Below are 13,402 nucleotides of genomic sequence, written 5' to 3'. Positions count from 1 at the left end.
GCCTGATCAGGCGTTAGCTTCGACAGTGGCACCATATCATAATAGGCCTGACTACGCAACCCAAACAATTATTTAGATGGGTGGAAATGGCACCGATACAAAACATATAAGCATTGTGTAACACTGTTCATCGTCATCATCACCACCATCGACTAGAACTCATATCTGAAAAAGGATTCATTCAGATTCCTTATGGGCTCTGATAATCAAAGTATATGGACCCATATTTAGACTGGCGTACCCTTTAGAACAGCGGCGTGCAGTGCTGATGGTGTCTTTGCTTGCCTCTATTCAGAGCTCTATAAATGGAAGAGAATATCCCTGTCACAATTTTCTGCTTGCACATAATAGTTACTCGATTTGCGTTGCTGCTATACACGCGTAATGCTGCGAGCTACAAACAAGTCGCCCCGGTAAAGGCGAACATAATGACTTTCCTCCTCCTTGTATATGAAACCATAGCCATAGAAATAAGCGAATCATGCTCTCGGACCGCCTTGCAGTTAACAAGAATTAGAATTTTTAGCTAGACATAGCAGAAATCGAGTTGAGAGGAAAGGAGTTTTCGCTAACTGGGGTGTCCTACCCTTCAACGCGTTTCATGTCTCGTTGACAGGTTCACATCACGAATGCATTGTAGTATTACAGGATGTCTTGTTACAGGGCTCGTAGAGATATTCAGTTACGTTATTTGAAGGTTTATTATACGAACTTTAACTAGTGACATTTGGCGATCCCCGACCACAAAGGATTGCGCATGGATGCCGTCTTCGAAACAGAGATTCAATGAAAACTCGCCGAGCTGCAAAGTGCAGAGAAGTAAATGTGAAGCTTGCACCATCGTCTAAAAACTTCGAGCGTGGTGGTCCACAGTGCATGTAGCCCCCCTGTTATTGACCCGACCAGTGAAGGATATGACGATTTATCAACCAGTCGATCGGTAACTTGATTGGGAAAGAAAGTATGTCATTAACGAGAGCCGTACGTTGGAGAAAAAAGCGTGTCTACGACAATAAAGCCGTGAAACTTCAAATAATTACTTTTTTTCCATGGTCGACCATATTGAAATCATAGAGGATCGACCATATTTGAAAACAGCCTTCTATGCAAAAACATAATTACTGTGTGGAGGGTTAAGTTGGATTTCTTCAGGTCGCGCCCGGCTTCGCGAATGTATTTGCCTTAAATTACAAAATGAAAACTCGTTTTAAAAGAATCGGTTGTTTTGGCCAACCCCCTCCATGGAGTGCCTGCTAGCGTCTGGCTCTGAGGTCTCTTGAACGCTACTACGGAGGTAATGGGGTAAGCGTACTCGGTCTTATAGCAACAACGTGTCCTCGAGGATACAAATAAAAGCAATCATGGCGCAAAGCAGTGTTTCATCATCGAAATTTAACGTAGGACCAAGTATTATCTAGTCTCTCTACGATCAGCGAACTCCTGATAGCAATAATAAGCTTCTTTAGTCGTTCGGCTATTGTAAATAGCGTATGATAAACCGAGTTAGGCGAGTAACCACAGAAGAAGCAAAAGCAGCTTCCAGCATGGTTACATGGAAATTCCAGGATAAAAAAACAACAGTACAGACTTGGGAGCTGATCGACGTCCATCCTAAAAATCCACTTGTGAGAATCTTTCTGAACTTTTAACGAAGAAATTTCATGTGAACATGGCTACCTGGTTATTGATTTTCACGAAGGTTGCGGGTAAAAGTCAGATAGATGCTTTCTGAGGCCGATAAAACCTCACAAGTCACACAATGTTGTGTGCTCCTCAATCCTCTCAAGAAGGAAGCAGTAGGAAGCCCTGACGAGACAGTGTCTATTATCGATGCAAAAATCGACTAGAGAAAAGCTCGCCAACTTGTTCACGATGGAAAGGCTGTGCCTATTTCGGGTAATACCGAACTGGCAACCGATGCCCGTGCTTTGAGTCTGCTCTTCAATATGAAGGATCTGAAGCCATCACGCTTGCTTTTCTGAAAGACAAAATCACCACACAGCAAAAAACATATTTGCGCACTTCAAATGTGCGAAGAGGAGCCATACGTCTTCTAACAAAATGGTGCACTTCCTAATAATCTAAGCACATTCTGGAATAAGCATAAAACATAACTACACAATCTAGATTTGAACCCGCTGCAGGGCTAAATATACATGCGAGGACCCGGGTCTCAGCATGACAACGTCAAATTACTCATTCGTGCTATTAAGAAAGCGTCCGTACAATTGCAAAGGGGGCATTTGATACGAGCCCTTGGTTAGATGTTGAGGCGCCGAATCCAAGCTGTAATTAGCGCAAATTGAGAGACAAACACAGCTATCAGGAATAACGCTCTTTATTTGAAATACTTGATTTTGCTAAGCTAAAGTCTTAGAAATACCTCACAAGACAAGGTCTAAACTCACAGACCTCAACTTGAGCACCTGGTACGAAAAACCAAATCAATTAATTACTAATTAGTCAATGGGTCTGTATCTAAGTTGGTCCCTTCTCACTGACGTACTTCAAATGTCGCTATTTTATAAAATCTTTGTAGCTTTCGGTTAGAACCAATAATAACAACCCTTTAAAATATAAATAGTGAATGATCCTATAAAGGATTACAATGTATATGTAGAACGTGTGGAAAGTGTCTTTCATGTGTACTCATTTAACTATTTATAATTAAATTAAATATTCAAATTATAACTCATTTAAGATGTACGAACTGCGTTTGGCTGATGTCAGGACTGCAAAGGATCGGCCTTAATGCTCTTGTCAGGAACTTGACCATCAAGGAACGCTGTACGATACAGAATATACATATGTATTAGTTACGGTGACGGTTAACCAACGGCCGAAGCGAACGAGCTGCTGCTCAAGCAATGACGCACGGCGACAACGAATAATTAACTTTAAAGTTAATTCGCTTGAAGTTTCGTTGAGCAACTCATGATATGGAGCGTAGGCAACTGGATACACTGACAGGCTCAGCAACACCTTACGGCCTGCTGTAGTGACACGAGTAACAAGAGAAATGGGTCAATGGAAAAAATGTTCGACGACCACTTTAGATCTTTGAATAAAACTCAGGGATCATCCGACTGTAGGCAAGAAGTCATTGGAGAAATTGAATGGCTGAAGAAGCGCAGAACACCAGAACGGATTGGCCTGTGTTCGTAGGCCTGGCAGCCGTTTTGAGCGCTTCATTGAATCGGTTCAGAAATGAGTGGCGCCGCGGATGGGTCATGTCTGTCTGCCGGTCAGCTGGCACAATGCAGAAATAATGATTTTAAGGACAAACATGATAGATCAGAGTATTCAACAAACCGTACCAGCTTAATAACGACCACAGTTAAAATCAGTCGGCTAGGATCAAAGGCAGATCAGTAAACTAACTTACAACGGTGAATTTTAGGTATGAATCTAGGTATGAGTCATACAGAGCTGTAAATTAGCCCACCAAATCTTCCAAAGCGCTTTCGAAGTATTTACCTTATTGGGAAATTTTCGCTATATATAGTAGGTAAAGGACTTATCTAACCACAGACGCCTTTTACGTTCTAGCGAACTATTAATACGTATGCCACCGCTAGACAGCACTACAAAATGTGTGAGCGAAAGCTGGGCAGCTTTCTGGTTGAGATGTTCAGCCTTCAATGGTTTCGTTGTTGCGTTCACTAGGTAGTTCTACAAGTTCATTTAGTGAATGAGGTATATATATATATAGATCATTCAAGTTCATCTTCCAATCCATATGAATCTTCCGTTGAACAGCTGCTTGCATCGGGACCACAACTGCACCAACATGAGAAAAAAACAGAGCGGTAGCTATCGTTTTTCTTACTTCCTTCGACTCTCTCCATCGCGTCAATCATTGCGAATCTGACAGGCGTCAACGAACTGTAAATCGGTGCAGTACAGATCTGACTTTTAGCCTCTCAGCTCGTCTCGCCCTCGTGCGCCCCGCACTGTTTTGTGGTTGAATAACCCTTTGTTTTGATTCTCGTTGAATCGGTTGTTTGCTCGGCTCACACGCGACCGCTGTCTTTCAAAGTGACAATCATCTAGGGAGATGTACGAACGACCTTCAGCGGGGTATCAAGCGATTATGGGAAAAGGATCAACACGCTCGGCAGTATTTAACGGTGGACTTGGTAAATTACAGCAACGGAGGTTCGATATTCTCGTAGTATGTCGAGTTCCAGCCGCAGTCTACCCCGATGCCTAGCTTTTGTCACCCGTACGATGAAAAGTTTCCCAAAATGGCTGGAGATCTGTTATCGCACAAGAGCACTCGGATGGCATTAAAGGCTTTTCGACAGGTATTTCGTTTGACCTGATCGGTAGCAAAGCAATCGACCATTCCTGCGCAAGAAAAAAATCGGTCGAAATGGATTAATGAGAGATCAAGTGATACGGTCGAGACTCCAGAAGTCGACGCTTTACTCACGGAGGAGTTGATAACCAGAATAATATAAACAAAACCCAGATTCACCTATCTCCTTTCTTCCTAAGCTTGTCGGCGGGTAGAATATTTGTAGGTGATGCTGACAGCAGGATGCGAGAATGACTCGCGAGTCCCCGCTAAAACCGTATGAAGCGGACTTCTCTAAATAACGATACGTGACCAGGTAGGGAATAGAGAATGAATGATCTAAGAAAAGCCGTTTGTGAGATATCTCATGATCGTAAAAATTGAACACCAGCAGCCTTTGAATAGATTAGAGACCATTATTATTATCATTACAGTTACCATCAACCGTACCCGATCGATTTGAAGAGGTGATTCTACAGGCTCAATGTATAACTATAGTATTCAATAGGACACTACGGCGCGCCGAGGGTACGCTCAGCCTAATTAGTATGGACGGCCTGCCGCGTCTACGTCGACCATTTAAGTACGCTTAGGCATACTATTAGGAATAGTTGTACAGATTCGGAAAGTTACAATGTTGACACCGGCAGTGGGTTCACAAGTCGCAATGAGCATATACATGCATATCGTTGATTTCATCCGTACGTATCGATCTATCGATCAACTCTTTGGCTCCTCCGGGGGTTATTTTTTGTAACAATGAAAAAAGTTAGGATAATGCACTCGTAGGCCAGAATTAATAAGTGGGTCCTGTCAATTGCAAGCTTATTTCGATCAAGCATCTGCGAAAACACCCTTCTAATAAGCTCGCGTTATAGAAGATAAAGTGTACGGATCTGAGCATCTTCAAATCACGGATTTTTCAATTTATATCGTTTAAAAATTGTATCGAAAATGAGCGTCGTTGATTCGGTCGTCTGCATGTAAATACTTAAGTGCAGTTTTAAGGTCACCATAACTACAAGGGCGCTAAGGGCGTCTGCTATGCGATTAATTTTGTGATATAAAATGTACTCGTATCAATCCACACACATATGATTGGATCAGATATATGATAGTTGGGTACCTCAGTAATTGAATGAGTTCAGCAGGAAGGGTCATCGTTCGCTAATCATGTTAAAGCCTCCATATATTTTAAACTTATTCGTTTTATCTGACCTTTGTGTGAGAGTTGCATTTTAAGATCAAAAGAAATAGCCAAACGAGCACGAATAAGGAAGCGGCTGCGGGACAAATTAGGTAGTAAAATCATAGGTACAAGTTCACCTTATTTCTATTGTTTCTTCCAGTGGCCTAAGGGTCGCCGTACTTATGTTTGGAATCTCTGTCGGAATGGAGCTTTCCTGATACATTCCTTGACGGAAGGAACGTTTCAAACAACCTGCTCTTTTAAAGGCCGCTAAATTGGTTGACTTGGTAAACGTTGCCAGAGAAAACAGCAGAAAGTAGCACGAAGCGCGCGCGCCATTCAAATTATATTGCAATCATACAACCTAATGTTGCTCTTTTTACCTGTTTAATTCACTGTTTGCTTTGCAGCGCCGTATAAGGTGCTGTGTGCTCGTATCCAGACATTGCATGTGCTGCAGATGTGCCTAAAATGATAGTAATAACAACCGTAGATTAAAATCATATGGAAGTAAAACGAATGGTTGTGCATTTTCTATTACTTTTTTCCTGAGCGACCCTGCACACATACATACATAGATAGATAGATGTACATTGCTCCTGTTGGGAGAGGACTGACTTTGCCAAACAGATATCCGCCGTGCGTCGCTGCCAAAGATGGCGAAGTACGACGGGACACAACTGATAGAGCCGAAACTGAAGGAGAAAATTCTTTCCAACCCGGTAGTCGGCGATGGTATTTATTGTTGGCCATTGAGGTTTTACAGGTGACATAGTCCATTCGCTGCTAGTGCAAACAACCCTACAATCACCGGTTACGAACCTATTCCTTCAGAACGAACAAATCGCCGGTCCTATTTCACTGCAGCGGCTTTCTTCTTGTTGGTTTATTTTTCGGACTACTGCCGAGGAAGCTCGCACCTGCGCTCTCAAAGCTGCGCTGTTAGCGTCGCCACCCTATGGATTTCACTAAGGATCATAGAATAGTCTGAGGGCAGACATTTCAATAATACCTCATTAATATAGGAGACACGCATTAGGTCACTGGCGTTCTCGCTAGCCCCCACAGTGGATAGCATACAAAAGCTAAAAGATTAATAATAATTGGCAGCACATCGATCTTTCGCAGTTGCTGACATTTCTTCTTTGTTATTACCCTTATACAATGTACAGTAGGAGCTTCTACGAATTTCCATAATGGCCGATCAGGCCTGGCATAGTTTTCAACAGGGTTTTTCGCGATCAATCGCAACAACATGGTCCTTCTTTACGCTGCGCTCTTCCTTCCAGTTTATTAGGTGTGGTTTTATTAGTTGTTTCCTGAATGAGTGATGCAATAGTCTGATCTGCCGTATAGCACTAATGTGCATACTCAAATGCAGTCACAAGCATCTTCTTCAGAGCTTCAACGAATGTCAAAGTGTTGAGATCTTTTGCCTTCAGAGGGGAGAATTGCTGAAGTGCCATAACGATTTACAGAAAGATGGTTGCACTGGCTCTTACAGTGGTAGGGACCCCCGAAAACCCCTTAAAAAACGGGTATTTTAAAACAATATAGAGCTCATATACGTTTGATGATTGCATACAAAGTTTATTCGGAAACCTGATGGCCACCATTTGACTATGGAGCGCAGACGCATCACATATCTTTAATAGTCAACACTTCATCTGTCTGCCTTTGCCAATCTTCTTTGTAAGCTGTCTTTAAGCACATTGAGGAAATGATCAAGTAACAATAGTCGCGTATGTATGCTATCAGACAAATTTAGCCTTCCTTAAGAGGCTTTGCAATGTCTATGTTAGAGAATAGGGTCCATCTGTCGCTATAGCAGTGGCTTTATCAGGGTGGCACCTTCAAGTACCTTAAGAATTCAATGACGGAAAATCATCACAAGCGAAACGTGAAGCTATTACGGTATTTGAAAACATTAATTCAGCACGAAGGCTAGCGGCGTACGGTTGAGCGACAGACGAGAGGCTACACCGGGCCTAATGAAACACGGCTGCCGATTTGTCAATGGGATGAGTTACCGAGAACTTTTACCAGAACTTTTCCAGTTAGATTTTTAAGTTTATTAGGTCCTAGGCAGTTCGTTTGGCTCTAGATTTAGAAACATTGTGTTTGGCTTAATATTTCTATTTCGTGGCACGCTCTTCCAAGCACCGACTTTAGTAGGGTTAATTGAGTGTAAATTCGATGGCCCGCCCTCTGAACCAAATCTGCTCATAAGGATCCTGCTTATCAATACAATGGAGTAGAACATTATGCTCTATATCACCTTGAGCGGTTTTTTGTCAAGTTACAAATTATTACATATTGGAACACAAGTATATTTGAAACATGACTGTAATCCTATTTTTACAATAGATTACATAGAGCTCAAGAGCGCATACAACCGAGGACCGCATTTCTATCATCTGTTGAAACAATCGAGGATTCTTTTTGCTAACGCCTGTCCAGCGATATGCGGTGACCGGCGAGTAAAGCGATAGTTTATGTTAACGTAAACAAAATTATTTCGTTCCGACAATGACGCAATAGCGGCAAATCTGTCTGCTAGATTCATGGGAGGTGGTTTAGATTCGAAATTGGGCCCAAACACTTCATTTCGGCTAGGGCCACCTATGTAAACAATGTTTAACGGTAGCATCGTAGGCAAAACCCAAAGATTTGTTAGTCAAATCATTTCAGCTTAAGGTAGACGATCCTATGGGCATTCATGCAAGCGATTTCAGATAAAGTAGCGAGGAAGTGAGCTACGTATCGATAAGTTCGACGTTGCTGTATGCACTTCCACGAAATGATGACGCTTTTACCGGATCATTTCGTATCTAATATTTCGGCGTCTTTATCTCCGTAAATCATTTTTAGCAGGATACAATACGCTCGGTGGCTACAGTAGGTTTATTCGGGGAAAAGTTACTAGAGTACTTTTTGTCCTCGATCTGTGCTTGTTACACGAAAGGCCATAACAACAAATTATGTACAGCACGAATAACAGCTATATCAGCAACAGTTAGTAGACCTTCCTTCTCCGCTTAGCAGTCAACGACAGTTAAGTGAATTAAATAAGTAGGTGCCTTTTAGCAGCAGTAGAACGACAGCCGACGGTCCAAGTGAAGCACACGTGTGCCACAATAGAATCCATCATCGTCTCACTGACCGTTTCGCCATTCCTTGTGACGTCTAATTAGAGAAGTCAGGGAGGGAGATGGAGCTTCCCTTTCTAACCTGTGTAGGACCGTGGGTCCACCTCTGTTGTTTTATTGTAGTATCAGAGACCACCCCACAAGTCATCCTGATTTCGAGGCCAACGAAGAACTCGTTAGAACGATGACTGCATATGTGTAGAACTTCAAACATATTCCCGATGTGCTTTCAAAAAATGCTTCAGTCATCTTTGATATCATAACAAGTTCTAAAGCCCGACCTCTACGGTCGACTGGCTGTTCGGCCGTCGCTCAATAATAACAAATGATCCATAGCAAACACTGAATCTTATGGTTCCCAACATGAATAAACCGGATGGATATTAGGAGTCATTATTCCAGTTAGCCAATTGCATTAAACTAATTTAGATTATGACCGTATACGATACTCTGTCTTGTATAGATGAGGTATGTGCACCTATAAAATTATATGCCTTACCTGTTACGATCGTTCAGAAATCAGAAAATTGCCCACGGTGTGCATTTTGGAGACGGGCCAAATTGGACTAGCTAGCTATAAAATCGACGGTGGAAACCAGGGGGGAAGTAACTAGCAACTAGTCAATTTTTAAACGTACGGCAGCATTTACTTATGATAAATATCGAGAATAATTGATTACAGCGAAGCTTGAAAAATATTGAAATTAATAAAAAAAATATCGAAAATTGAAAATTTTTTATGGCGAGATAGTTGTGCAGCTTAATTTCAAAATAACCAGTTAGTATTTTAACACATGCAAGGCTTTTTTTATCGAAATAAATTTAATTCACTAAAAAAAACATGTTATAAACAATCAATTTTTTAATAGCCATCGCTGTCTCGGCGCAACTAACACAAGTTCTGTGCGACCTCCCCATTTTCCCTAGCTCTTTACCTATCTAGGTATATGCGTGCTAGCTAAGTAAAAATAAAATCAAAGTATCATAGAAGGAGTAAAAACGCGATTCTATTATGCGACCTCAAGCACGAAATCTATATTTACTCCAATGAATGAACGGGAACCAATAGAGTTAATAATGGATTCAATGTTTGTGTATAAATTCGCAGCGGGGCTTCTTTTTGAAGCTTTGTTGAAACGGGACACCGCATCGTTACATCGAACGCCATTAGCCACATGGAAGGACTTTGTCCTAGTGGTCCTATTGCTTATTTTTCCCGCAAAAGAAAACATTTGTTCACAGAATCTACTGTATTGATTGTATATAATGCAACGTTCACTAGTGAGACGTCAGTCTTATAGATTTACCACGTACAAGGATATAATACCGTATTTGTTTGTTATTCGAATTTACTATCTGCAACAGAACAGCGGTTAGTTCACGGTTTGGCCGATGTGAGCATTTCAGGTGGATAAACCTTACCTAGAAGCTCCCTCGACTTTCGAATATGAGATTAAAAAAAAAAACGAGACCTCATGCCATTGCTTCTTCGGTGAGGTACCGAAATGTTTTTAGTGTAAGGATACCATCAGAGTAGTATCGATACGAGCTTCATCGTGGACCGAAACAGTTAGGTAGATATATTTTAATTACACTTTGTTCTGGATGCAGGACACAGTATCTTGTATTTTCGTTATAATATCCTGTTACAGACGTAATATGTAGTTGTTATTATTACTTAGTATTTAAAAATATTGTGCGTTGAGCTAAAGCAAAAGCGTAAGCAGTATTCAAGCCAGCGCCTATATCGCACTACGGAGTAATGATATCCACGATGTCACCTGGCAAATATCGTCGTACACAGATAGGTTGTCACGAGCGATTCGTGGAAGTTTCATAGCGTCGTTGTTTAGGTTTGGGTATACCTTCAGCCCGGAATAGTACTAGCGCTAAACGGAATTTTCCTTCTAATTAAAGGAGGATTGAATGCATTTGACTTTCACCTCATCGTCCGTATACACGGCTCAGCCGGTAACTATATGCTCCTTGATGCGATGGATGTCGTCCTGGTATAGCGGTTAGTTATTTAAAGCGACAACAACGTCGCCAATAGAAAAAGCTCAAATTGAATTTCGCTTCAGGTAATAACTATTTATCTATGGGCAATATATTCACATGTAATACTTTATAGGTCCTTCTTCATTTTATTTTGGATCCTGCATATACATAAAAAGCAAACAAATAATAGAGCACAATGATAGTCTGCGCTATGTCCTATGCAAGAAGAGACACTTCATTTCATGGCGGTGATTACCACTGTCGAATCCGCCGAAGACTATCTCTCACAATTGAGCCCTTTTTTGAGACCCTCTTTCAGATCATCCTTCATGACAAACACCTCATTATATGGTCCATATTGGGAATGGCCGCTACTATAAGATTGATCAACGATGCCTTACTATACAACTCGTATGAATGAAGAAAGTCATCATCACATACCCCATTTATATGCACCTATTACTTTAGTACCTTTATGGTTTAAGAGCGATAATTTTAGTCTATTATTAGCAACTATTCGAGGATTTAAATTAATATTTCTTCATAATTCCGTAGATTAAACAGTTCCATGGCGTGCGGATTTTAAAATTTATCATCAGGCCTTGTATAGCCATATGTATACAGTCACAAGGATACGGCCGCCTACCATGGAGTGGTTGGGGCAGCAGTTTTATATCGCTAGAACTAGAAACAAACTTGAAACTTTATGTACTGCCTAGGCTAGACAATGAACCTGAGGACTGTTTTTGAATCAGACCTTTCAGTAAAGCTTTTACTCTCTCATTGTCGTTACCACTATTTGGCGCTGAGAAGTTGCATCAATGATGAAAGTGAGTGTCGGACAGCGCATTAAGCGCCTTGATAAAGAGGCAAGAGAGACAAATCGTGTGTAATAATAATAGTACTAATAATAATTTGTCATTTAAACTCAGGCGGTTACTCTAGATACTACATGTATTCATGGAGTCAAATTGCTTGAGCTAGGTTTCGCTTGCATAAAAAAAATCCTGTTAAGCGAAAATGCAACCCATCGAGAGATTGGCGACCAGCTCTACTTTTCTTTGAGAAAGGAGATTTCGGAAGTCTAAGTGCTCGAGTAATCGAGATAGGCTCGAGGGGCAGGGGATGCGGGGTGATCACAGAGGCCGCCGTTGAGGTCGCCGAAAGGGGGCGGCGCCTCAACGGCGGTCAGGTACGAGTTAGGAACTCGATGGAGGATGAAGCATGGGTGGGTTTTTTGTTGCATGCGGCCCTCTCCCACCATAAGCTTGGCTGGCCGGCTGGTGGACGGGTTCGGGGATACTTTAAGTGCAGCACGATGTTGTCCTCGCAGTCAAACGCAAGCTATTTGGAAAGCTTGCAGCTTGCACAGACGGAAATCACATCTACAAAGTGCAAATTTACCTGTGCTAACTGTTCAAGGAGTACATTGAAGTGAAAGCGTGGCTATTGAAAGCGGATCTGAAGTACCCAAAGGGTTTTCTAGTAAATAAGGGAGTTTTCATTAACGTTGCCTTTTCGTTATGTCTTCTCCTGAAACTACCGAAATACGAGGCTCGAAAACATCAGCCTCGTCTTTCTTTATGGAGTCCTTACTCAGTTCACCTCATCAGGGATATGTTTCAAGGGAGGAAATGGGACCGCTACAGGGCTTTCTGCCGTGGCCGTTCCCGCAGGAACTCGGAATCTCCCCTGAGCAGCAGTTGGCGTTTCAGGCAGCAGCTCGTGCAGCACTGGCCTTTCGTCTTGGCGTAGCGCCACCTCCGAATATACCATTGCCGCCTCAAGGTATCGCAGCATTACATGAAATCAAGAGAGAAGAAGCGATGCCGATTGGGCTACTTCCTCGGTCCTTCACAGATCTTGGATCTGTTGTAACGGCGTCCGTCGCGGAACCTAGGTCGGAACAACAGGTCGCCGAACCACGGACCTGGGTGCCACCCGTCGGTCGCAGCTCTCCGGATCGCCAGCATGCCGACGACATTAAGCGAATTCGTACTGCTTTCACTGGTAATCAGCTTCTTGAACTTGAGAGGGAATTCTCTTCAAATATGTACCTGTCTCGATTGAGACGTATCGAAATTGCCTCTCGTCTAGGCCTCAGTGAAAAACAGGTAAAAATCTGGTTTCAGAACCGTCGTGTTAAGCAAAAGAAGTCTGGAAAAGAGGTAGTCTGCACCAAAAACCACTGCGGATGCTGCAACAGTTCGTCGAATCGCAATAGCAGTAGTAATAGCAGTAAAGTGAAGGAGGACGGTGCCGGAAGCGGCGTGTGCAGTTCATCTCAGGAATAGCATAGACGTGAGAATTACGTACGGAAGTCCACGATGCCGAACACTCGAGTGACCTTGTGCTGGCTTATTGTGACCCTATTCCTGTCTCGAAGCAAACTCTATGTACAAAGAACGACAAGCAGAGCGGGCACTCGATCAATCAATCTCCGCGACGTCAGTCAAACACAGCTGATTTTTCACCATTAATAGCCTGTACATATACATATATTGTTTAAGGTGATTTTAGGAAAATAATAATATATCAGGGAAGATACAGAGTACTACGCGTTCGATTTACTGATGTCTTCTTTCTAGGTAGATTAAACGATTGTGGACGTACTTGTAAAGTACTTGTACCGTACGTTAGAGAGGAGATCGATAATCGCTTGAAATTTTTTTGCATTCTAAAGGTAAACAAGTATTTATCTCCTAACGTCATTGATGCTAATGCACACATTATATCATTATTAAAACGTGATAAATACAATTCCGT

General features: G+C 42.0%; 1 protein-coding gene and 1 long non-coding RNA gene across 2 annotated transcripts in view; both read left to right on the top strand.

Moving 5' to 3' along the window:
• Window positions 1-13,402, top strand: part of LOC111255609 (uncharacterized) — a 56,706-nt gene that overhangs the window by 13,794 nt on the left and 29,510 nt on the right. The gene's annotated exons all lie outside the window — the stretch shown is intronic.
• On the top strand, window positions 10,645-13,202 carry LOC111243194 (uncharacterized). The gene has a single exon (XM_086987178.1). It carries the CDS (start codon window positions 12,160-12,162, stop codon window positions 12,928-12,930), a length of 771 nt encoding a protein of 256 aa, XP_086843304.1. The 5' UTR covers window positions 10,645-12,159; the 3' UTR covers window positions 12,931-13,202.

This window comes from Varroa destructor, unplaced genomic scaffold (genome assembly GCF_002443255.2).
Source record: "Varroa destructor unplaced genomic scaffold, Vdes_3.0 BEIS01000001.1, whole genome shotgun sequence".
Lineage (NCBI taxonomy): Eukaryota > Metazoa > Arthropoda > Arachnida > Mesostigmata > Varroidae > Varroa > Varroa destructor.
The sequence above is the reverse complement of the archived record's forward strand: the minus strand, read 5'-3'. Positions and strand labels throughout refer to the sequence as shown.

What these genes read in the sequence shown, in the direction of transcription:
- LOC111243194 (XM_086987178.1), top strand. Translation starts at nt 12,160, where the DNA reads ATGTCTTCTCCTGAAACTACCGAAATACGAGGCTCGAAAACATCAGCC.